This window comes from Polypterus senegalus, chromosome 4, assembly GCF_016835505.1.
Source record: "Polypterus senegalus isolate Bchr_013 chromosome 4, ASM1683550v1, whole genome shotgun sequence".
Lineage (NCBI taxonomy): Eukaryota > Metazoa > Chordata > Cladistia > Polypteriformes > Polypteridae > Polypterus > Polypterus senegalus.
Window position 1 is genome coordinate 251,456,866 of NC_053157.1, and position 26,826 is coordinate 251,483,691.

The 26,826-nt window shown below is 39.6% G+C and overlaps 1 protein-coding gene across 1 annotated transcript; it reads right to left on the reverse strand.

Annotated features, from left to right (window-relative positions):
* Positions 1-8,782: 8,782 nt before the first annotated feature.
* LOC120528465 (gastrula zinc finger protein XlCGF26.1-like) lies at positions 8,783-26,491 on the reverse strand. Its single transcript, XM_039752623.1, has 3 exons — positions 26,435-26,491; positions 15,386-15,930; positions 8,783-11,233 (listed from the first exon to the last, which is right to left on the reverse strand). The coding sequence occupies exons 2-3, from the start codon at positions 15,798-15,800 to the stop codon at positions 10,089-10,091; spliced, it is 1,560 nt and encodes a 519-aa protein (XP_039608557.1). The 5' UTR covers positions 15,801-15,930; positions 26,435-26,491; the 3' UTR covers positions 8,783-10,088.
* Between the last annotated feature and the right edge of the window lie 335 nt (positions 26,492-26,826).

Genomic DNA, 26,826 nt, shown 5'->3' on the forward strand with positions numbered 1-26,826 from the left:
ATTGTCTTTCTGATGTGCTCCTTCTTCAGGTCTTTGGTCTGACGTTGTCTTCCTCAGGTCACTGTTAGGCTCTTTGCCTTGACTCTTTTTGGCACAGGAGCTTTGGCACTGAAGCCCCTAACCCACATAATGGCACAGAGTTAATAAACCCCCCCATGGTTGTCACAGAAGTTTCAGAATGTCCAACTCCAATAAGGATACAGGCTGCTTTCATTTTGAATAAAACAGCAGATCAGCCAAAGTTGATGGGGTCGGCTTCGTGGCTCCTTATATTGAATGGACGGTGTTGTTGTGTCATTCACTAATATCTAGAGATGATCTGCTGGACGGCAGTGTGAATAATGTCCACCTGCTTTTAGAGTTTCAGCTACAACTGTCATCTGCCAAGAGGAAATGTGGCTAATCAGATGTTTGCACATCGAGAAACTGCAGCAAGACTCAACAGCTAAAGAATCAGAGCAGGTATTGACAAAAACCAAAGAGCTTAATGGAGTCATAATGAAAATCACCAGCAGTCACCGACTAGAATGAATGTTAGAGCTTTAACTAATAAGACGTTTTTTATCAACGATCTTATTAGTGATAAAAAAAATTGATTTTATTGCACTAAGTGAAACGTGGCTTAGCTCAGACGGCTGTTTTAATCGAATCTGCACCTCCGGATTACAGTTTTACTCATGCAGATCGCCAAGGAAAAAGAGGCAGGGGCTTGGCAAACATTTACTTGAGCCAGTTAAAGTGTAACGATGTTAGTTTTGATAAATTCAAGTCCTTTGAGTATCTCGCCGTTGTTATCCATGGAAATTTTCACGTTCTAGTATTATCCGTGTATAGACCTCTAAAATTCAACGCTTCTTTTTTTGACGAATTCTCAGACTTAATGTCAATTTTAATTACGAACTATGACACACTCCTAATAGTTGGTGACTTTGATTTTCATATTGATAATCAGTGTGACCAAAAAGTAAAAGAATTTATTAACCTCCTGGGGCCTCATGTATAAACGATGCGTACGCACAGAAATGTTGCGTAAGAACTTTTCCAAGTTCAAATCGCGATGTATAAAACCTACACTTGCTGTAAAGCCACGCACTTTTCCACGGTACCTCATACCTTGCCGTACGCGAGTTCTCCGCTCGGTTTTGCAGACTGGCGGCTCCCAGCGTCAAAGCAATGCTACTGTTCCTGTGTGGTTACACCTTATTTTCCTGACCCGGCTTTATAAATACACTGAAACTAACCACATATTGTTTATTAGTGTAACGCATCTGATTGTAATTAACTTGTAACAATATAATGGTCCAGGGAATAGCCATAGTATTTCCAAATACCATAACTGCTTTAGCGTTGTTACTCTCACTGCACCTTCTTCTTCTTCTTTCAGTTCCTCCCGTTAGGAGTTGCCACAGCGGATCATCTTTGTCCATATTACTCTCACTGCACGACTCGGAGTATTTATATCACTATATCTGAGTGTGAATCACAGCAGCAGCTGATCGGAAAGAGAATTATCGGTATAAAGCTTCATGGACACGCTGTCTCAGCCACGGCAAAACGTCTCAAAGCCTTTCCTGTACGGACCTCGCGGTTCAGAAACAGTTTCATCCCAAGAACTTTAAATGCAGCCAATCAATTGCTCCTTGTAGAACTGTTTGTACTTATAAGTACAATCACCTCACTGTAAACTTGCACTACAGTTATATCGCACAACCTGAGCCACTTTATAAAGAGCATATTTACATATGATGAAAATATCATTTTTAAGGTGAAATGCAGCAAAATATGTTTATTACATTATACAGATAAAAATTTAACTTCATTTAAATAATCTATATTCTTCACTGGGAGTGTCGTGAAGGATAGAATAATTAAACATGTATTATGAAGATATTTCAATGTTCCTTAAACGTTTTTAAGAATCGTCGCTAAGCTTACAGATGGCTTAACTTCTATTACAGAGCTGATTGTGTGGCGATCGGTGACTTGGGGAAAGAAAAGCAAGGACTGCAGTGACGGCTACGCCAATATATACTGAATATAAAACAAAAAGAGAAAATAACAACACAGCTAAGAACATAGCGACAAAGTTCGGCAAAAGTTAAATGCTTGTGTCATGAGCACGAGGCAGCTATGCAGCGTTTGCAACAGACGTCGCCATCCACCGTGCATAAGCAACCTTACTGACATTGGCGGGCGAAGGAGCCACCGATTCTTCCTCTGCCCAGTGCCACCACAAGCCTAGAGCCGCCCCTGAGTACTGCTGCAATAAATTATTTCATCGAAGTGAAACACATGTTTAATAACGTGCTTTAACTCCTATCATCATGAAAATGACATCACGTATACATCTCAGTATTTTAGTTATTCAGAGAGCTGTAATATCACAAATGTAATGGACTCTGTGTCCAGTTGGAGAAAGAGAGCCGGTTTAAGAAGCAAGTAGTGATTCACACACATAGAGCACATAGAAGATCAAATACAAAACAAAGCATTTAACGTGCTACTTTAATTACGATGTGATTTGAGAAACTGGTTAATTAAACGATTTTAAGATGAAGTTTATGATGTTCTACTTTAATGACAAAATAAACTACGTGATTAAAGTGGAAATGTCGAGATTGAAGTTGACATTTCGTGCTTTTCCCCACTGTGTGCCTTTTTTTCTCTGTACCCTAATAAGCTTTCATATGACACTCAGACAGTGGGCTACGACTCCCTTTTCATGGCGACTTTGATATGTGACTTCTTTTTTATTTCCGGCACTGTGCGATTTTGTGAACGTGAGCTTTCAAGTTTCTCCAACACGCTATATCACTCGATCAACTTCCTTTTGTTGATTATACCACGGTTTATTTGAACAAATAGTATGTTTTTCCTTTGTCTCCACTTGGTATTCGCTGAAATTCTTATATTTTCCCCCGTGCTTTTCCCATTGTCTTTTCACAGAAGGCTGAGCTTAAGGGTGATTTATATTGATTTGCATATTCAAAGAGGCGTAATTCTGGGAGGAGTTGGGGCGGAACATAATGCGCGTGCACGAGCGTTAGTTTTCACGCTGATCTGGATTTATGTAGCGGAAGAACGTGGAAGTTGGAGTACGCACAGATTCCTGCATTTGGATTTTTCTGTGCGTAAGCACATTTCGGCTTTTGTACTTACGCCATGTTATAGTGCGAGTTCTACGCACGGCGTTATACATGAGGCCCCAGGACTCTTTTGATTTGAGGCAGCTCGTAAATCAGCCTACACATAAAGCAGGTCATACGTTAGACTTAGTGATTACTAAAGGACTAAAAGTTGATATAAAACAGATCATTGATATTGGTGTATCAGACCATTTTCTTCTACTTTTTAATATAGAAATAATGATAGAAAACACTCATGAGAAGCATATTGTTAAAAAACGCTTCTTTGACAGCAGCTTTAAAACTTACAAACATTCTAAGCAATCAGTCCATTTATAGTGTCAACTACAATAGTGAGGATAATGTAAATAGTAAAGTGGAAAGATTTAATACTAAAGTGAGAGCTGCTGTTGACAGAGTTGCACCTGAAACGACAGTTAAAAAATCTTCTAGCATTGTTATACCATGGAAGACCCAAAGAGTGTCTGATTTAAAGAGAACAGGCTGTAGAGCTGAGCGTCAATGGAGGAAGACTAAACTTACTATCCACTATGAAATACTAAAAGTTAAAATAACAGAATACAATAACACTGTCCGTCTTGAGAGACGCTGCTATTTCTCCAAGATTATAAATAACAATGCTAGTAATCCCGAGTCTTATTTTCTACAATTGATCGCCCACTAAACCAGGTAACTCAAAGGAATGCCTCCTAAGTGCTTCCAGTGAAACCTGTGAGGCTGTCACTGTATTTTAAAACCAAAAAATTAAATTATATTAGAAATAACATAGTATATCCCTCCAACACTAATGATCCTCCTAAACCCCAGCATTCTGTTATAAACAAATTAAACTCTTTCACTAGGATAGATTTACCCGATTTACATAAAATAATTTCTCAACTGAAACCCTCCACCTGCCTCCTTGATCCAATACCAATAATTAATTTCAAACAAGCATCAGGCGTGCTAATTGTCAAAATTCTTGACATAGTAAATTCATCATTAGATACGGGGGTCTTCCCAGACTGTCTTAAGACTGCTGTAGTTAAACCCCTACGTAAAACATAATCTTGACCCCTCGGCTCTTGAAAATTTTAGGCCCATCTCTAACCTGCCTTTCTTAAGTTCTAGAGAAGGCAGCCATTATGCAGCTAAATGACCACCTCAATAAACCTGCTATTCTTGATAAATTTCAGTCGGGTTTCAGAACAAATCAGAGCACAGAAACTGCACTCGTTAAAGTAGTAAATGATTTGCGAGTGAATGCAGACAGAGGCCATTTATCTGTTCTCATCCTCTTAGATCTGAGTGCTGCATTTGACACCATTGATCACAATATTCTTAGAAATCGTCTTAGTCAATGGCACAACGTGAGCTACCACAGCTATGCTGATGACACACAGCTGTACTTATCAATAGCACCTGATGACCCTGATTCTCTTGATTCCCTAACAGAATGTCTGACTTGTATCTCAGAATAGATGAATAGTAACTTTCTCAAGTTAAATAAAGAGAAAACTGAAATCTTAGTGATTAGCAATAATGGATTCAATGAGGTTATCAATAATAAACTTGATACATTAGGATTAAAAGTCAAGACGGAGGTAAAAAGCTTAGGGGTGATTGTTGACTGTAATCTAAATTTTAAATCACATATTAATCAGATCACTAGGACAGCATTTTTTCACTTAAGAAACATAAGTAAAGTTAGACCTCTTATATCACTGAAAGATGCTGAGAAATTAATTCACGCGTTTGTTTTCAGTTGACTAGATTACTGTAACGCACTCCTCTCAGGACCACCCAAAAAAGACATAAATCACTTGCAACGAGTGCAGAATGCAGCTGCTAGAATCCGAAAATCCGAACACATTTCTTCAGTTTTGATGTCACTACACTGGTTACCTGTGTCATTCAGGATTGACTTTAAAATTCTGCTTATGGTTTATAAAGCCTTAAATAATCTGCTCCATCTTATATATCGGAATGTCTGACACCTTATATTCCAAATCGTAACCTCAGATCATCAAATGAGTGTCTCCTTAGAATTCCAAAAGCTAAACTTAAAAGAAGTGGTGAGGCGGGCGGCCTTCTGCTGTTATGCACCTAAAATCTGGAATAGCCTGCCAATAGGAATTCGCCAGGCTGATACAGTAGAGCAGTTTAAAACACTGCTGAAAACATATTACTTTAACATGGCCTTCTCATAACCTCACTGTAATTAAAATCCTGATACTCTGTATATCCAACTCATTATAATAACTATTCATGGTGGCTCTAAAATCTGTACTAACCCCTACTCTCTCTTTTGTTTCCTTTTCCGGTATACTTTGGTGGTGGCACATCTACTCAAAGCACCATGATGTTCCAACAATGATGGATGGATTACAAGTCAGAAGTCTGTATGACCATCAACATCAAGCGACTCAGTGAGAAACCGAACTACAAAGAGGACTGTTTCATTTATGTTAGGTAGAATGCCCAGAGGGGACTGGGGGGTCTCATGGTCTGGAACTCCTGCAGATTTTATTTTTATTTTTTTTTCTCCAGCCGTCTGAAGTTTTTTTTTTTTTCTGTCCACCCTGGCCATCAGACCTTACTCCTTTTCTATGTTAACTAATGTTGTCTTATTTTAATTTCTTGTCTTTAATTTTTATTTTATTCATTATGTATAGCACTTTGAGCTACTTTTTGTATGAAAATGTGCTATATAAATAAATGTTGTTGTTGAAGAAGATATGCCTTAAATCTCGATGTAAAAACTGCAAACTAACTTAAATTGTATTTCTCTGAATTCATCATCAATCCTATGAGTACCACAGTGAAGTCCTTGGAGGGTTGAATCCTCAGCCTCAGGCCATTGACTCAAAACCGTACAATAATTTAAAGGCGTAATGCCACAAACACATCTACACTGAAAACATTTAATGTAGACAAAGCGAGATTTGTCAGGAGCCGATAATCAGATGACGTACCGTCTTCAAAATCTAGACGCTGAGCCATTAACATGGTCAAAGTGAGAATAAGCCTGCATTTATACTCACACACTGAAGCTGATTAACATTTGGACCCTCAATCTTGGATTCTGCCTCACATGTGATGAAGGGTGTGAGGCCGAGCGTCGGTGATGTGTCACTTAATTCTAGGGAGGAAACAGTGCAACACGTCCTAGCAACACAATCAAGAAGGATAAAGCTATAAAATGGCAACAGGCCACACTTACAATTTAGCAATAAAAACAGTTTATTAATTGTCAATTCATTATTAACACCAAATTCTCATGTATTAATAATTTCTAATGTACAATACCTCCAAGAACTCAAAGTTAAGAAGAATAAAAAAACATTTAAAGCAAACCAAAATGTCAAGAACGTTCACATTGTAACAGGCCTGGCTCATCATTGATTAACTCTGCTGGTTATCAGATGAAATGCAGAAAGCAAGCTGATGAAATGTCGGCTAACAGGAGCGCCGCAGAACAATCCCACCACTCAGGTGAGACCTTCTGAATGAAGACAGACCAGGGAGGGCAGCTGGCTTTGTTCACGTCTTACAAGTCTGTCCTTCTCAGAGTGCCATCCACTTTGTGCTCCAGTCCCAAACTCCAAATGTGCCACGGGGTGCAGTGGGGTTGCCAATCTGGAAGTGTCACTCTATACAGGGCTGATGAATGGTGCCATAAAAATCAATAAAAGTGATTGATCACAAATGTCATGTTACGTGTTTGTGTGATCTTTGTGATGACATTACAGATTCAGAACATGCTAACTGATAAATAACAGACTGATTCAGTGCATGGTCACAGATTTGAAATCAAAAACACATGAACTTTGAACTCTGCATGTCACGGCTGTCCTCAACAGTCCACTCAGGAGTGACTGACAGTTCTTTCCACCAATCAGCTCTCTTCTTTTGATTTCAGTTGGTACCTGCCTTTTCTGTGCTGTCCTTTCTGATTTTGTCCAAGTCATGTCTGCCACTGAGCATACTTCATCGATGTCACCTCTTTATTTTGTGGTTTCCATTTTTTATATTTTTCTGTTTTCTTGCATTTCATAGCCAATGTGCCCTTTTTAGATACAGTGGTGTGAAAAACTATTTGCCCCCTTCCTGATTTCTTATTCTTTTGCATGTTTGTCACACAAAATGTTTCTGATCATCAATCACATTTAACCATTAGTCAAATATAACACAAGTAAACACAAAATGCAGTTTTTAAATGATGGTTTTTATTATTTAGGGAGAAAAAATCCAAACCTACATGGCCCTGTGTGAAAAAGTAATTGCCCCCTTGTTAAAAAATCACCTAACTGTGGTGTATCACACCTGAGTTCAATTTCCTGATTACTGCCACACCTGTTTCAATCAAGAAATCACTTCAATAGGAGCTGCCTGACACAGAGAAGTAGACCAAAAGCACCTCAAAAGCTAGACATCATGCCAAGATCCAAAGAAATTCAGGAACAAATGAGAACAGAAGTAATTGAGATCTATCAGTCTGGTAAAGGTTATAAAGCCATTTCTAAAGCTTTGGGACTCCAGCGAACCACAGTGAGAGCCATTATCCACAAATGGCAAAAACATGGAACAGTGGTGAACCTTCCCAGGAGTGGCCGGACGACCAAAATTACCCCAAGAGTTGCAGAGACGACTCATCCGAGAGGTCACAAAAGACCCCAGGACAACGTCTAAAGAACTGCAGGCCTCACTTGCCTCAATTAAGGTCAGTGTTCACGACTCCACCATAAGAAAGAGACTGGGCAAAACGGCCTGCATGGCAGATTTCCAAGACGCAAACCACTGTTAAGCAAAAAGAACATTAGGGCTCGTCTCAATTTTGCTAAGAAGCAACTCAATGATTGCCAAGACTTTTGGGAAAATACCTTGTGGACTGATGAGACAAAAGTTGAACTTTTTGGAAGGCAAATGTCCCGTTACATCTGGCGTAAAAGGAACACAGCATTTCAGAAAAAGAACATCATACCAACAGTAAAATATGGTGGTGGTAGTGTGATGGTCTGGGGTTGTTTTGCTGCTTCAGGACCTGGAAGGCTTGCTCTGATAGATGGAACCATGAATTCTACTGTCTACCAAAAAATCCTGAAGGAGAATGTCCAGCCATCTGTTCGTCAACTCAAGCTGAAGCGATCTTGGGTGCTGCAACAGGACAATGACCCAAAACACACCAGCAAATCCACCTCTGAATGGCTGAAGAAAAACAAAATGAAGACTTTGGAGTGGCCTAGTCAAAGTCCTGACCTGAATCCAATTGAGATGCTATGGCATGACCTTAAAAAGGCGCTTCATGCTAGAAAACCCTCAAATAAAGCTGAATTACAACAATTCTGCAAAGATGAGTGGGCCAAAATTCCTCCAGAGCGCTGTAAAAGACTCATTGCAAGTTATCGCAAACGCTTGATTGCAGTTATTGCTACTAAGGGTGGCCCAACCAGTTATTAGGTTCAGGGGGAAATTACTTTTTCACACAGGGCCATGTAGGTTTGGATTTTTTCTCCCTAATTAATAAAAACCATCATTTAAAAACTGCATTTTGTGTTTACTTGTGTTATATTTGACTAATGGTTAAATGTGTTTGATGATCAGAAACATTTTGTGTGAAAACATGCAAAAGAATAAGAAATCAGGAAGGGGGCAAATAGTTTTTCACACCACTGTAAGTCCTTGTAAGAGTTAAGCTATACTCACACATTTTAGAACATCAATGAAATAAAATGTAAAAAGAGTGTGGCCAAAAAATGAAACAAACTTACAAAATACAGAAAGTCCAAGCAGAGTGATCCAACAGCGAGTAGTGAGGCGGTGAAATTTGACCTTCAGTGGTGGGGGTACGTAAGGGGCCACTTCTGCTTTTTTGAGTTTTTTGTCCAGTAAATGAAGCCAAAGCTTTGTGTAGCTGACACTCTCTCAGAGCAGAGCTTTCTAATCGTCCATCCCGCTGTTGGAGTTTGAGTTCCTGTGGCCTCCAGCTCGTATTCTCGACGTGAAGAAACGTTGTCTTGGGAATTGATATGAAGAAGGTGCTAAACTCAAAATGAAACCTGAACCAACACATTCGGAGTATAGAGTGTCCTTCACACACCATCCCAGGATATATTGACATGGAGCAAAGGAACATCTGTTATATTTTTAGGTTAATTTATCAAATTAACAGCTGTGTCAGCAGAGATTTCTGTGTGTTGTCTGCTTTGTCTTCCCTTTTTCTCTCACTGTGTTCTGCATTCATTATCATGTCCCAGTTCTAATAAAATAATTATCATTATTTTAATTAATATTCCTTCTATTCATTAATTGATATTCTTCACAACTGTGGTCCCCCGTGCTAACCCTAGCATGCTGTTGTGACTCCCTCTTCAGGTCTTAAACATTTCTCTTTGAACCCTGAATGTTTCATTTTATTTGTATTTAGATCTTCTTAAATTCCCACTTTTGGACTCACCCATGACACACAGCCGATGAATGTGTTTGGTTTGTAAAGACTCTTATCATTTATAAATGATAACCTAAATTAGTGTAAAAGTCTTATAAAGCCCCTCTACATTGGTCTGTCATGTGACGGCTCTCTTTTTAGTCTCCTGTCCTTCGCGACTATCCCTCTCCAGTACCTGATTGGACAGCAAGTAGGCCAGTCATTTATGACTATAAAAGTCACTGCCATCTGAAAAGCGTTAACCACATTTAGGACAACAATGAGGTTTTTTCCTGCATCTATAAGTTGTTGAAGAAGATTCTTGCTGTTTGTGAGATATGTGTTGTATTCCAGTGTGTATTCATATGTGGCTCTGAGGTCACCTTACATCTAAGATCTGTTTGCCACTTTCAGTATTTTCTCCACTATTCTTGTGTACTTATTAACTACTTTAAACTGGAGTCCTTTAAAGCATTCAGAAGATTTTCTTTCAGTGTTTTAATTAAGGAGCCAAAGGAAAGATCATTTGTCATTTCTTAGGCCGACTTTACTCCAATATGACTTTGTGTGTGTTTTAGAAAACTTTGTTTGGAAGAGTACCCTTTACCACATTCAGAACAGGTGTATGGCTTCTCTCCAGTGTGGATCATTCGGTGGCACCTAAGTGAGGCATGACGTGTGAATCGTTTGCCACATTCTGGACAGCAATAGGGGTTTTCTCCAGAGTGAATTCTCATGTGATCTTTAAGAGTCCCACGGTCGGAGAAAAGCCTGCCACAGTCAGAACAGCTGTGTTTCTTACCAGAATGAATTATTCTATGCTTGTGAAGAGAACTGTTATATGAGAATCGCATTCCACATTCAGTACAACTGTAAGGCTTCTCTCCAGTATGACTTCTCTGATGTATGTAAAGAGAACCAATACGTGAGAATTGTTTGCCACACTCCAAGCAACTGTGAGGTTTCTCTCCAGTGTGACATCTGATGTGACTTTGTAGGGTGCTTTGTTGCGAGAATTGCTTATCACATTCAGGACAGCAATAAGGTTTCTCTCCAGTATGAGTTCTGATGTGGCACTGAAGTGAGTATAAAAATAAGAATCGTTTCCCACATTCAGAACAGCAATGAGATTTTTTTCCAGTATGGATTTTGGTGTGTCTATCAAGACTTCTCTGGCTTGTATAACCTTTGTCACATTCAGAACAGACATACTGCTTTTTCTCTTCCTTATGAATTCGCGTGTGCTTTTGAAAACTGCGTTTGTCAGAAAATTGTTTGCCACATTCTGGACAACAATAAGGTTTTTCTTCTGTGTGGATTTTTCTGTGCATCTGAAGATGGCTTCTTGTTGAAAAATGCTTACCACATTCAGGGCAACAATGTGTTTTTTCACCAGTGTGAATTTTCATATGCTTATTAAAATCACTTTTCTGTGTAAATTGTTTGCCACATTCCAAACATTTTTTTCCAGTGTGAATTTGGATTTCTTTCTCCACTTTCTCTCGATCAATTTTGATGGCTTCTGTCTTTGTTGCTGCAGTAGCAGGGAGAGAACTGCACTGGAAAAAGGCTGCTATCTGGTTCTTTGATCCTCTTGCTGATTTCTTCATACCTTTCTCTTTGTATTGAGAAGAGGGCTGACCAAATGAAGGTGGAAAGAAGCTGCCATTCTTCTGAAAATCTGAAATAAAACAAACATGTTAATTATTATAATTATTATTTTCCTGACATGTTTATCCAAGTCAACTTAAACGTTTGAGACACAATTGGTTACATTTCTCTTCTTCTTCTTCCAATTGGAGCACAGGCAGGTCATGTGACTTGCATGAGGTCACATGGTGTCAATAGCTGAATTTGATCCTGCATCTTCAAGGTTTGATGTCTAAATTCCTAACCACTACCCACGTTTTAAAGTAAATGAAACAGTACAAGTAAAGTGGTTGCACACTGGTTGGAGTGCCTTTATCACACTGAGGTGCCATTTATGGTCTGGCCACTTGATGTCTGGTCTTTCTTTACATGTTCTGCTGCTGTCTGTTCAATTTCTCCACCTTTCTCTCATATGTGAAAGACAGGCCTGATCTGATCGATTAATCAATCAAATCGAAATCAGTCAATTTCACTCTAAATGACTTGACCGATGATCTTCAAAATTAGCTGACCTTAACATCTGATCTTGAATGATAAAAAGCATGCAAGACAAAGTTCCAACATTACCAAAATACAAAAACACATCTTCGCCAGTTTAACAGTTTAATTGCCTTCCTACAAGAGATAAGGAATTTGCTGTTTGTAATATATGTGCAAAAAGAAGTCAGTGATGGACGATTCTTTGCTAATACTATTAACAATACAAACCTTATTCAGCATCTGAGAAGTCAACACAAAATGGACTGGTGTGAAGAACGAGCTGTTCAAAGGCTGAGGTAACCAGCAAGCTTAGTCTAGCTCAGTCACCTACTCTCACTCGGCCTCCAATGATGGCAGCACTTAGAAAACTCAACCTTATAATACAGAGCACAAGAACGCCAAAGACTTACTGTGACACAAAAACAGTGGAATTCGTAAGCCTGGACAACCAGCCACTTTCAGTTCTGGAAGATGTCACCTTTTAGATCATTTAGATCCACGATTCTATCTGCTGGTGCACAAGGATTTTACAGATGTCACTTTGGCGGAATCGTATTTAACTTTGCACACAAATCTCAGCAGTCTTCTACAAGATAACGTCACTAAATTCAGTCTCATAAATGACTTTTGGAGTTCAAGCGTGTTTCCAGTGTCAATGCTGAGACTTTCTGTGCACTGGATAAATTTAAACTTTGAACTGAAACAAGCGACTCTCCTCTGCCAAGAATTCACAGGCCAGCATAAGACTGAAGCTCTTGATGCCAAGTGACACAATGTGCTCCAAGCCGGTAAATTTACAAAATAGAAAGTGTATGTCAGACTGAGTGATAATAACAAGCATATCACAAAGGCCATGTAGCAGAGTAAAATCCATGCAGGAGATCGGGTTACCACTAGAGCATTGGAGTAGAGTGGCAGTGTGGCCAAGCTGTTCCAATGAATGCCCAGAAGCAAAGTTTGAGTGTTGGCACCAGGTCGACAACCAAGAAGATGAGATGGACAGAAACTGCTTGTCACCTTCCATTTTACAGACCTGCCTACATAGCAGCAAAAATAAAGAAGCGAGGAAAAAACGACAAGCAAAGACTAAAGGCAAAGACATGAAGAAGAACTGAAGAGACAGCAAGAAAAAGACACTTACTGGTGTTCAAGTGAGTAACAAGTCCACAGGCCACATAAGAATAAGGCTAGTCACAATAGCTATAGTTTAAAAAGAAAGGTACACTGAGCAAAGTGGTGAAGCAGGTGCAGCTGGTACAGTTACTAGTCATATGGGCTCCGATGTTTAGGTAAAGTTTAATTGGGACAACACAAAAGCACTGCTGCGGTTGTCAGCTGTGGTACAAACACAGGACCAGTGGGCCGATTCTGAACTGAGGTGTTTAGCACAACGAGTCTGCATATGGTCAGCAAACAACTCTAGGGGTGGCCTACAGGGGGAATGATGAGAGTTGTGTAGCTGTGATGTCAGCCTATGCTGGTAAAGGCTGATGGCAGTCAAGGGTTACACCATGCGTAGAAAAGCACAACAGGCAACTAAGTCAACCCCAAATGTGTGAAGAGGGGCCACAAATGTTGGTTTGTAAACAGTTCATGCAATGGCACATGTGCTCTCACTTGGGCAGAAGTGGTTGTACTGGCACCTGTGGTATGTTACCTTTCACAATTTTGATGTTAATTGTACAGCTGCATAGTGTATGCTTAAATAGAGAACTATACAGTTACAAATTCTGTAACAGATATTATCATAATGACAGACGACAGCCAGACGACAGCCGAGAGATCCAAAGAAACTCCCTGCCAACAGAACTGCAGAATGCATTTAGAAATTGTGAATAAAGATAAAAACGATATTTGAGTCCGCAGCATCAGAGGTGAATCTTTATCTCTGTGAACCTCATACCACAAGAGATGCTGGGCCACTGGCTTTCTTGACGACCAATAAAAGTCGTCGTCCTACCTGTACCCTCCTTATACGAGTGAGGACAGCGAGGGTCTGTTCAGTACGGCAGCACACGTCGTGGATGACAGGAGGACCAGACTGTCCTCAGAACATGCAGAGATGTTAATATTCTTAGATAAGAACCTGAAGTGTTCACCAAGACTGTCTCATTTTCTTCTTGTCATAGTAGATGGCAACAAATATCTAATTGAACATTTAATTGAATTAGAAATGTGGAGTATGATTAAGGCATGCCTTTAGTTTTGTTCAGCTTGTTTTTGTTCCATCATGTGTGCATTATGGGTAAATGTTCTTTGTGTATGCTGTATGCAGTAGCACTTTATTATGGAATATGAAGTTTATGTATGGCTAAAATTACATTTATTATTTAAAAAAAAAAAATCCATCCATCCATCCATTATCCGACCTGCTATATCCTAACTACAGGGTCACGGGGGTCCTCTGGAGCCAATCCCAGCCAACACAGGGCGCAAGGCAGGAAACAAATCCCGGGCAGGGCGGTAGCCCACCACAGGGTGCACACACACACACACACACACACACACACACACACACACACACACACACACACACACACACACACACAAGCACACACTAGGGACAATTTAGAATCGCCAGTGCACCTAACCTGCATGTCTTTGGACTGAGGGAGGAAACCGGAGTATCCGGAGGAAGCCCACACAGACACGGGAAGAACATGCAAACTCCATGCAGGGAGGATCTGGGAAGTGAACCTGGGTCTCTTAAGTATTATTATTATTGATATCAGTAGATCCTAATCGAATGAAATGGGTGATCAGTATCCGCTCTAAAGACTCAGATCAGAGCCTTCCTACCCAATCATGTGTCTGAATTTGGGTTTTCTTTTTTTAATTGTAACGTATGTGATGATATTTACATCCTCTAGAACCTAATCTGGCCTAAAAATAAACATACAAATATATCCGCTTTTGTTAGGGGGCACAATGTTTAGCACAGCTGCTTTATTGTTCAGGTGTCCTGGGGTCAAATCCTGTCCACACTTGTTCTACACAGGGGCTCTGGATGGCATTTCTGGTTATTCTGGTTCTTCCCCTCATCCCCAGAAACATGCAGGTGAAGTGGAGTGGTGACTCCAAATTGACCCGATGTGACTGTAGGAGACGGAAGGACCCAAGATCATCTCCAAGTGAAGACTTCACACCACTGCCAACTTGTCCAGGCCATGCTGCCCCAGCGAGTTCAGGCTGAGAGCAGAACACAAGATGCTGAAAGAAGACCCCGAGACCCCCTGAAATTCATCATGGCTCGTACAGGTAGCTCTTGTCACTGTTAACGTCAAAGTGCACAAGATTACCATTAGAAAGATGGGGAACATATTAGGCGAGTACTGGATTGAGCAAATTCACTCTTATTTAGTGCACAGGGGCGAGGAGGTTATTCTTATTTCTGTGGACATTTCTGCCTTAACTGCTGCACAATTTAAGAAATATACATGTTTTTAACAAAAAATGACTTTTGATATTCTCATTGTATGTAATGCGCTGTTGGCTTAACATGCGTCACAGCTTCAGTCGAAGCTTCATGAAGTTCATGAAGTCAAACGCTCAACACTTTAGATTTTTCCTTATTCACTCAAGTTTGTCTAAGTTCAACTAACTGTGTTTTGCACTCTCATTTCAATCTTCTAGAAACATCACAGCACCCACCATTAGAATTTATAAACACTCTCTTTCTTTTATATTTAATCACATTACTCACTTATTTCAATATTCCCAGGTGACTCTTCTCCTTCTCTCCCATTTCCCTCAGTGATTTTCTCTTCAGACTCCAATAACTCTGATTTCAGCTCTGTAGAATTCTCCTGTTTAGCCAGTCGTCCCGTATTAGTGGACCAGGGCTGTAAACTGGATGGAGATTCTTCACAGGCCTCTTGCTTGAAAATCTCCTCAATTTCATGCTTTTGAAGTTCAAGACCAATGGAGAAAAAATTCAAATCCTCAGCTTTAATGGCAGCAGTCACACCCTTGCACTCCTCCTCCTCTTTAAAAACTGAAATTCTTTCTTCGTGATCCTCCAGCTTCACACGCACATCCTCTGGTGTGAGCCGCTCACAGTCCTCTTCTTTAATGTCCACAGTTCTTTCATCCACACCATCTTCTTTGGCAGAGGCCATGTTCTGTGGGAAACTCTTCTCTCTCTTTATGTGTGTGCCTTTCTCTTCTCAGATTCACTTCTCACATGGACAGCCCTGAGCTGGAGGCCATTAGACACCTCAGTGCATGGACATGTGAAATGGAAAAGCCCTGTTAAAATAAAAGTGGGAGAATTAACTTCATAAAGTCAGTAAAACTAATGAGCACACTTCAGGGTCACAGTGCCCTCCATGAGGTTTGGTTCAAAGAAACATTTTTCTCGATTTCCTCCTCTGACTCACAGTTTAAAATTAAGAATCAAACAATTTAGATGTGATCAAAGTGCACTGCAGACCTTCATTAAAGAGGATTTGCATACATTTCAGTGCCACCATGTAGACATGACAACACTTTATCTACACAGCACCATCATGTTTGGACACAGCAATGGCAGGTCTATTAAAGACGTCATATTTAGGGCTTTGTTTGATATCCTCACTGGACTTGAACTACACTACACATCCATTGTGTTATGCTGTTATATTTTATATCTTATATATGTGCTCCTATTTGTGGGATTACAAAACTGAATCCTGACTGGGAATAAGACATTCGGGGCTTGACGAGAGTGGTTTTGTACAGCTTTTTAAGCCCCAGATGTAATGATGCATGTTTTCAATCAGTAAACATTTAAGGTTTAAGAATCACGAGTAATAATTCACATAATTACAATTTCAGGTACTAAAGACCAGTGGCCTCATGGACGAACGGTGCGTACGCACAGAAATGTTGCGTAAGAACGTTTCCACGTTCAAATTGCGATGTATAAAACCTAAACTTGGTGTAAAGTCACGCACATTTCCACGGTACCTCATACCCTGTCTTACGCAAGTTCTCCGGACGGTTTTGCATATTGGCGGCACCCAACGTCAAAGCAATGCTACTGTTCCTGTTGGATTTATGTTTCTTTTTTAGATCAACATCCCTGACGCAGCTTTATAAATACACGGAAACTAACCACATATTTTTTATTAGTTTAATGCATCCGATTTTAATTAACCTGTAACAATATAATGGTCCAGGGAATAGCCATAGTATTCCAAATACCATAACTGCTTTAGCATTTTTACTCTCACTGCACCACCACCTTCTTTTTCTTCTTCTTCTTTCAGCTGCTCCCGTTAGGAGTTGCCACAGCGGATCATCTTTTTCCATATTACTCTCACTGCACCACTCGGAGTATTTATATCGCTGTATCTGAGTGTGAATCACAGCAGCAGCTGATCGGAAAGAGAATTATCGGTATACAGCTTTAAGGACACGCTGTCTCAGCCACCGCAAAACGTTTCAAAGACTTTCATGTGCAGACCTCGCGGTTCAGAAACAGTTTCATCCCAAGAACTATAAACGCAGCCAATCAATTGCTCCTTGTAGAACTGTTAGGACTTATAAGTACAATCACCTCACTGTAAACCTGCACTACAGTTATAATATTACACAACCTGAGCCATTTTATAAAGCGCGTATTTACATATGACGACAACATCATTTTTAAGATGAAATGCAGCAAAATAGGTTTATTATATTATACAGGTAAAGCTTTAACTTCACTTAAAGAATTTGTATTGTTAATAATTAAACATGTGAGGACACGGTGTGACAGCGCTAGCAGGTTCACGTACTTTTCCCGCTCGTGCTGTATATTTGTAGAGGCTGGCACGACACTGGAAGGATAGATGAATAGAATAATTGAACATGTACTATGAAGTTTTTTTTTTTGTTTAAAAAAAAATAAAAATAAATAAATAAATGCTTAAAACATTTCAAAACATTCAATATGTTTGACTTGGGCTGCCATTCCCATAATTATCAGTATAATTAGTAAATAAAAGGGCTTCAGCACCAGCATATTGATTTAGACATTCAATTAATAAGATTGCAATGAATACAAGGGATTTTTACATTGGATTTGGGTTTCCCACATCCCACATTTCACCTTTTGTGAGATTTTAACAAAATTATCATCTGATCATTTATCATTGTCACCACCACCACCTTCTACTCTCAGACAGCAGCATTTGTGAAAAATGTTTACACGGTATAAAACTTTCATCCAAATCCCCACGTTTAGAATTACAAGACAAGCAGAAACAAGGGACAAGTGAACCCGTGTCATCGCAGACTCGTTTCAGAACAGGGCACAGTCCTAATTAGATTACTAAGAAATCAAATTTGCCTACAATCTGAATTTAGTTCAATGAAGAAATTTGCTAGATAAACAGAATCAAATGAAGTTAAAAGATTCACAGGAAAACATGTAAAAGAAAACGTGAGGAAGAGCTCTATTGGTAAATTATCTAATGTTTATATTGAAAAATAAACCTCCTATACCAGGGGTCCTCAATCCCGGTGGTCCTGGAGAGCCGCAGTGGCTGCAGGTTTTTGCTCCAACCCAGTTGCTTAATAAAAAGCACTTATTGCTAAAGTAACACTTGTGCTTCACTTTAGTGATTTTGAGCCCTTATTGCTTCATTTGGTCTTAAACAGCTATTTGAATTGCTCCTTATTATCAATAACATGCAAATGACAAGAGAGAGCAGCATTTCTCCATTTAGCGTCTTTACATTGACACCTGTGTGTATTTATCTGCACTATTGGGTTTAATTAAATACTTGGAAGAAAAATGAAGAGAAAAAAGTGAAGGACTGAGAATTACTCGTCCATTTTAGCCTTCAAATCATTTGCATGATAGAAAGGGAACGAAAATCTAGGATATGAGAATGAGCTGACATAGCAGAGTTCATTTAATTTCATAGCTTGTTAGTGCTTTATTGGCAAGAATTGCTTTCTAATTAAGCAACCAGGTCAGAACAAAAACCTGCAGCCACTGCGGCTCTCCAGGACTGGGATTGAGGACCCCTGATCTATACCCAGGAGGAAAAAAAAAAAAAACCGAGTATAAACCACAAGATGACTTTAAATGGGTTCTAAAGTGCAGTCATGCTGTACATTCATTCACAAGACTACAGCAGTTCAGTGTTTTGATTCTTCAAAACAAGTGGAAACAAAATATGCTAACAAGAGAAGTCATCAAATGAACCCCACAAAACACAGTAGCTGTCACTTACTCCAATTTGGGTTTTTTTTGTTTGTTTTATATGCGCTTTGCTCTCCCTACAATGTTGTACTTAACTTAATCACACTTGCACCTATGAAAATCGAGCATATCATACCAAGTGTACTCACCCTGCAGTAATGGGCTCCACTTCTTTATAGGAGTTCTGCCTCTTTAGTGATTTTCTTTGATTAATCTGGCAAAACGCAGCTACGACTGAATTGTGAGGAGTCACTCAAGAAAAAACTGAAAACACTAACTTCCTGGAAGAATGACACGCTGTGGCTGCAAGGTTTATTTTTCTCTTTTTATTTCCATTTTAATAACTAAATAATAAAAAGTACACTAGAGTGATTAACATGTTAGTGCGAAACCTTTTTTTACCCTTTTTGTGTAACTCTTGTGTTGTGGAGAAATTGATTTGAGAGGCTGAGAGGCACGAATACCAAAGAGCAATGGTAATTACAGCCAACGTGGAACATGCTGGTGTCTAAAATGAAGTACAAACAGCAATTAAATAAGAACTTAATCAGGTCAGTGTAATAAACCAGGATTATGAATTCACAGCCTTCTCCCATCAATATGAATGCATTTAGTTCCTAGTAAAATACAGCTGTGGAAATCATACATGTAATTTTAATGAGTAACTATAAAAGAAATAAGGAAACAACAAACTTTAACTAAAGGAGAAATGAAATGCCTAACAGAACCAAAAGCTTGGAGAAGTGTAAAAGGCAACTTAATGGTCATGTTACATTTATTGCTTACAAAATAAAAAAAAAAATGATTGCATGGCTGTGTGATTTAAGTTTAAGTAAATGAAATGAAAAACGAAAAAAAAAAAAAATTCTGTTGACAGATGCTGTCTTTATTTGATTCACTTTCGATACCTAGTTGCATGGCGGAGTCTCATATTTGGTAAAGCGGTAAACTGATGTAGGAAGGCATCTACTTCTGTGATCACTTGACTCCTCATACTTTAAAAGGATGTAGACTAACTATAGTTAGGCTCTCCAGCATTTATTATTTCAGAATATTAAGCCAAAAATCCTACAAATAGGCCATCCAATTAACATATCATAAAGCTACCTGATATGGCCATGATTTTAACATTAGAAGAGACGTGAACAAACATCTCCAGATATGTAATGTACATATTTCAGGAAGACAAGCTTCATGGAGCCCTGCAGCAGAAGACTACAACCTGTTATGAAGTCCTTCATTCCCAAAAAGAAAGCCTTCCTCTGTAGCCAGCACATGGCTGCAAGATGGAAACCTGCCCCTGCCCAGTGTGCCTTTGCAGTTCAGGAATACAGATTGTGCAAATGGTCTGTCAGCATGAAGTACTTTCCTGCACTAATGCTGTTTATTTACTACAAGATCTCGCTTTGCAAATTATCAGAGTAACTTTTAAGACTTTTTTTCACCCTCTGGCAAGGTGGTCAAGACAATGCAGCAAGCTCCAAGGAAAGAAGAACGCTCTTCACCGCCGCTATAACAAGGCTTGGCTCTCCATGTTCCAAAATGTAGTACAGTGGATCCTTCTTGCAAAACACTTTTCATTTTTTCTTAAAAAAAAAGATGAAGATATTTCAATGTTCCTTAAACGTTTTGAAGAATCGTCATTTTAAGCTTACAGAAGGCTTAACGTCTATTACAGAGCTGATTGTGTGGCGATTGGGTATTTGGAGAAAGAAAAGTAACGACAGGAATTGGAGGTTAGTATGTTTGAAAGAGACAGGACTGATGCAATAAATTATTTCATCGAAGGTCGTGCACGGCGCAGCAGCATCTTGTGTGAGACACGAACAATCACAGCGCCATCCATCGTGTTCTTAATAACATGCTTTAACTCCTATCATCATGAAAATGATATCACGTATACATCTCAGTATTTTAATTATTCAGAGAGCTGTAATATCACGAACGTAATGGATTCTGTGTCCTGTCAGAGAAAGAACGGAAACTCGCAGTGATTCACACACATAGAGCACATTGAAGATCAAATACAAAACAAAGCATTTAACGTGCTAATTTAATTACGATGGGATTTGAGAAACGAGTAAATGAAATGATTTTAAGATGAAGTTTATGATGTTCTACTTTAATGACAAAATAAACCACGTGATTAAAGTGGAAATTTTACGATTAAAGTTGACATTTTGTGCTTTTTCCCCCACGGTTTCCCTATTTTTTTTCTCTGTACCCTAATAATCTTTCATATGACACTCAGATGGTGGGCTACAACTCTGCTTTTCATGCTGACTTTGATATGTGACTTTTTTTTTTATCTCCGGCACTTTGCGACTTCGTGAACTTGAGCTTTCGAGTTTCTCCGACAACGCTATGTCACTCGATCAACTTCCTTTTGTTCTTTATACCACGGTTTAAATCAACAAATAGTACGATTTTCCTTTGCCTCCACTTGGTATTTGCTGAAATTCTTATATTGTCTCCCGTGATGTTGCCATTGTCTTTTCACAGAACGCTGAGTTTAAGGGCTATTTATATTGATTTGCATATTCAAAGAGGTGTAATTCTGGGAGGAATTGGGGAGGGACAGCAGGCGCGTGCACGTGAGTTACTTTTCATGCTAACCGGGATTTATGTAGAGGAAGAGCATGGAAGTTGGTGAAGGCACAGATTTATGCATCTGGATTTTTCTGTGCGCAAGCACATTTTGGCTTTTGTGCTTACATGATGTTATAGAGTGAATGCTACGCACGGTGTTATGCATGAGGATCCGGGACTTTGTCAGATGTTCTCTTTGTGGAGAGCTGTAACGTCTTCACCTTGTCACAGGCAGCAACACTTCAGTCCCTTCCTGACGTTTGAGCAGAGCTGACAGACAATGAACCACACTGACAGCAGACCAGGACGTTTTCAAAGGGGTTACGCCTAACAGGGTGTCATGGCATCAGTTTGGTGGGAGAGACCTGGCAGCACTGCGTCACTAGTGATGGTGGAAAATCAGCTTTCTTCAAGAAACCTGCCAGGAAAATAAGATGGGCAACCTTCTAGTCAGTGAAGGAGATTGTGCTGAGCAAGGGAGGCAGAAAACCCCAGGTGGACTAGCGGGTTCAAATCAGGACGGCACCATGCTGAACATGTCCACCTCTACAATGACGTCTCTCTGGCTGAGAACAACATCAGCTCAGGCTCTAACAAATATCCTAGATTACTTAATGTAAAATGTGGTGGAGGAGCAATAAAGGAATAGGAAGAGCATTGGAGATTTGGCAAATTTAATGTAACATTCAGAAGAAATTCAAAGTACTGAACATCATAATAATGGCTTTTAAAAATAGATTTTTCTTAAATATGAAGCTAAAAATTCAATATTTTGCCCTGCTCTGTAGGTGGACGATGCTCAGGATGTCTGCCTACATCCAACTCTAGAGCTCCTCCACTCCTTCCCACTTAACTCAAACGAATAAAAGTCAAGTAGACGCAGTTAAACAAGGCGAGTCATTACTGGCACCACCAATAATACAAATAACACACTGGAATAGAAAGACAATCCTCCAGAAATAAACCTGAAATCAAACGTTAGCAGCTCCATTCTGACTCCACATCCTACCATGAAGTTTGATTACGATGTGAGTGTCCGACTAGAAGCTCTAAGAGCTCGTCTCCTAATCTTCATTTATCTTTGACTCTCTAGTTTACATGTGGTGCTTGTGACCTGCAGGGTGTTCTTCATCATGAATGATGTGAGCCGTCCAGTCCATCTTTTATTATTGATGTGTTTGTAGAAATGACGGCATTGAGAAACTCCTTCAGGCTTTGGGGTGTCACATTAAAAATGTGCAGTTTAATAAAATATAAACTACTGGAAAAATTACAATGTAAAACTGATAAATAGCGAAGGAAAACAACTAAAATATAAAACAGTAAAGCAGTGTCAGTAGCACCGAAACACTGAAATGACACACATGGACCAGCAGAAAGGAAATCGTATTCTACCTTCCATTTAGGACACCAAGCTATTAAAGTTTAGTTACTGTTTGCTGACGTGTCTGGTTTGCTCTGATACTCTGTCACGTGGTTACCAAGAATATATATTCATTAAACAGCCAGCTTACATTAAATTAACTCGGAATAATCAGAGGTATGTACTTTATGTAGTTGTTTCTTCAATATTACTTTAAATTAATGAGCTCCTGATGTAAAATACGTTTGTGTGTTTCCATTTTAGGATGCAGAACTTAAACATTTTGTTTTTTTCCTTCGCACTGGTTTCTAAATTTGCATACTGTTATGATATTCGCATAAGGACACGCCCCCTTTTTACCCGCGTGCTCAAAAAATCGAACTTAACCAGAGTCAGCAGAATGACATCCCATAAATCACAAACGCGAACTTCACTCCTCCACGAGTCAACGTGACACAACTTAAACAAACGATCAGTGCTTTTCAGTCCATAAAGTGAACGGAGTGCCATGTTTGCTATCAGGCCCGGTTCTGCCGGTCGTGTAAACGGTGGATACACGAAGGTGGCCGAACAAACGCAGGCTCGGCGCGGGGCTCGTCTTTTCTTGTCGAATGTCAGTAACTTGCTTTAAAGAGAAACGGGCAAATCACAACACGTGGACTGTGGCAGCTCCAGCACGCAGCACATCAACCAAACGTGTTTGTAGTGTTAATCGGAATTTTACTGATGAGTTAATTAAACTTGTCGCCGATCCGTTAAATGCGTAAGTCAAGTTTTCTTCTATCTACGAAGAAAGTTTCTCTCTTTTCTTTTTTTTTTGACATTAAGGAAATTGCGAAAGTTTTTAATTTTAAATACAATGGTTTAGAAAACGAGTGAAGGAATTACAGGGTGTCGGTGCGCCTGAAATTAAATGGCACGATGCCGGCTTCGCCTCTACAACCGGGCCTGTTTGCTGGTGACTGTTGCTCTTTTACTGATACTGGTCTGGACTTCTGACAGCATTTGTGATGGTTTAGTGATTGCCATTTTTATTACAGCATATCCATTACAGCTTCGGGTTAAATGTTCACGTCTATTTTAATGTGCAGTAAAGAAATAAAAACACGTTTATTTACTTCATAATGTACAACAATAAAAAATGTTAGACCTAAAACTATTCACCTTATTTTTTACAATAAAAGTCTGCCAACCACAGCTGCCAGTTTTCTCCAGTTATTTTAAACTTTTGTTTTTTACAGTGTATTCTTGTGATGCTCGATACAAGAGAAGGAACAAAGTCCTGTAGAAATCTCATCTGAGATTCAAGTCCTGACCTTCATCATTCACATCAAGTCTCAAGTTATAAGGAAGACATTCAAACCAAGTTAAGTCGAGGTGGAGAAGATGAGAATAAAAATAAATAAAATAAAAAATCATGAGTGGTCTCCTTAGACTTTCTCCTATACTCAGATATGGGGATGGATATTTGAGGAGTAAACAGCAAGACAACGATTATATTTTTATACAGTAAAGAATCGTCAACATTATATCAAATTAATAATCCATTGAACAATTATTATAAAAGTAAAGTTAAACAAATCAGACACTGCAGCTGCATGAATAAAAAATCGAGTATATATTCAGGTAAAATACGACTGTCGGTTAGCGGAAAGAGCCCAAAAGTTCATAGAAATCTACGGTTTGTACCAAATACTTGGTTGACCAAACTGAAATTGTACTCAAGGTATCGAGTTGATACAAATACACACACCAGTCCAGAAATGGTATTTCCACACACATGGAGGTGTAAAACGTCGAGATTCATCAAAATTCTGAAATCGAATTTTTGGAGGATTCTACGGAAGCTGAGAAGACGTGCGATATCGTTATTTTTAAAAAATGTTTCGCCGAGATAATGGACTAATTTTATCGAGCTCTCAATAAAGCACAAGATCTTGTTATCCCGAAATTATTAAATAATTGTATCTGACGTTTAATGTTTGGCTTATTGAAGTCACGTCCTCTTTGAAATGGCAGACGAGCAGAACTGTATTGTTAAACGCGTCACATTTTTGCTCAATCGAGGGCTGACGGAGGCTGAAATATGTTTATGCCTTAGTTTAGAAATTAATAACGTTAGTGTCCGCCATTTAATAAGACGGTTAGCAAGGCTTCAGCTGTACAGGCGCCTCAATGTAAGCGAGCCTGATGCCAGGAGCAAAGGGTGAGTTTGGTTTTCTCGAGATCGCGATAAAATTAGTCTGATATCTCGAGGAGAAATTTTAAAAAATAATAACGATAATACACGTCCGTAGGATTCCAATACTTTCTCTATATAAGAAACTAAAAAAGCTTCCACAGTCAGCGCTGTGTGTAATTAATCTAATTATGTTATTGTATTTTAACATACATTTATATAAACTGAGAACTTTCTCCGAGAACACAATTCTTAACAGGAAGTGACGTCATTGGGATGTAAAGAATTGGCTCACTTTAAAGTGCCTGCCATTTGGATTAACGCTTCTTCACATATTCCTCATAACTGCATTGCTTTTCAAAAACGCTTTACTTAAAGAAAATAAATTTCAAAAGGCTCTTCTACTTCAAAGGCATGTGGCTACATAATCTGCTCTCACTTTAAAATAACTTCTTTATATAAATCGTCATATTTCAAACTAACAAAATATGTTCCCAATCGCCCTGCACTCGCAGTAAATGCCGTCTGTCGGTTTGCCCCCCACTGTGGCCCATTCTCAGCCCCCCATGACTGACCCCCTGCTCACCACTTTAAACAATGAGGACAGACAATTGAGCTCCAGCCCATAATAGTCGAGTCGCGGCTCTGCAGCCTTCACATTTTGTACTTTGATGGCTTCATGTGGTCCGACATAAACAGCCCGATTGGCTTGAGTCCTTTTCTTTATTTAACACGGCCATCTCTAGTAAGCTAAAGTATCAAAGTGTACAGAAATACTGAAAGTACTTGTTAAACCGCACGAGCATCTTTCCTGAGAAGAAAATACCAAAAAATGAAATGTAAATTTTCTCTTAATAGGTCTCAGAATGAGACAAACTGGTGGAAATGAAACCTGAACGCGTCCTGTAACGTTACATTTCGACGCCACTTTAATAAAGTTTACCAATGACGGCTTTAGCGAAAAAAGGAAAAAACGCAAAAAACACGCAAAGCTCGAGAAAAATCAGAAATGAACGACGAGGCCGTGCGGGAGTGAGCGGCTGAACAAGCGCGTGCCCGACGGATACCACAGTTCGGAGCATGCGCGAAATCAAAATGAGAAACGCGCGGAGAAGTGTGCGAGCGCGGGGAGAGCCGAAGCAATCCCGAGTTAACGCGCTTCCGCCAAGTCAGATGTAGCATTACATTTCACGGGACACTAATTAGAAAACAAATTAACGTATCATCAGCTAAAAGTGCGCGACCCCTGTCATCCACAATAACCTCGTGAAGGTGCGATTTGCTGTGCCGCCTCCTCCTCCACGTAGCGCTCAATCCCCGACACTTAAAAAGAGAACCACGCGACCTCGGGCACCTCCTCAAACTTAAAGCCGCTCAGCATGTCGCGATCTTCCTCACTACTGACATTCCCACCCGTAAGCGATCGCCACGTTCGACTTTGTCTCACCTTCCGCAACTTTGCTTGGTCTTCTGGCCGTAAAGAAGTCTGAGCACGACGGTCTCATAAGAGCAAACAGAAAGGAACTGCAGCACGCGGTAGATAAAGTAGCTACTACGTCATTCACGGAACTCCCACAACACCACGACACGCCCACAACGTCTTTGACGGGACGCCCACTGCCAGGATGAACTGCCCGCTTATTGTAAGGCAGAATCACTGAAGCGACGGCCGCTGTAAGAACAACAGCAATTGATGTTACCTGGGACAAGCAGAAATGCCTTTTAGTCTCAGACTTAAGCTATCGAAACTTTTTAAATTAACGCAACTAATTTCTAAGCATCTTGCCAAAACAGTTAGGTTTTTTCCCCTCAAGTGTCACATTATACTGAAAGTAAAAA

Bases quoted from the DNA above. Each gene is read 5' to 3' on its own strand.
- LOC120528465 (XM_039752623.1), bottom strand. From the start codon at position 15,800: ATGGCCTCTGCCAAAGAAGATGGTGTGGATGAAAGAACTGTGGACATT. The intron at 11,234-15,385 runs GTGAGTAATGTG...GTTTTATTTCAG, and splicing joins ACCTGGGAATATTGAAATAA to ATTTTCAGAAGAATGGCAGC.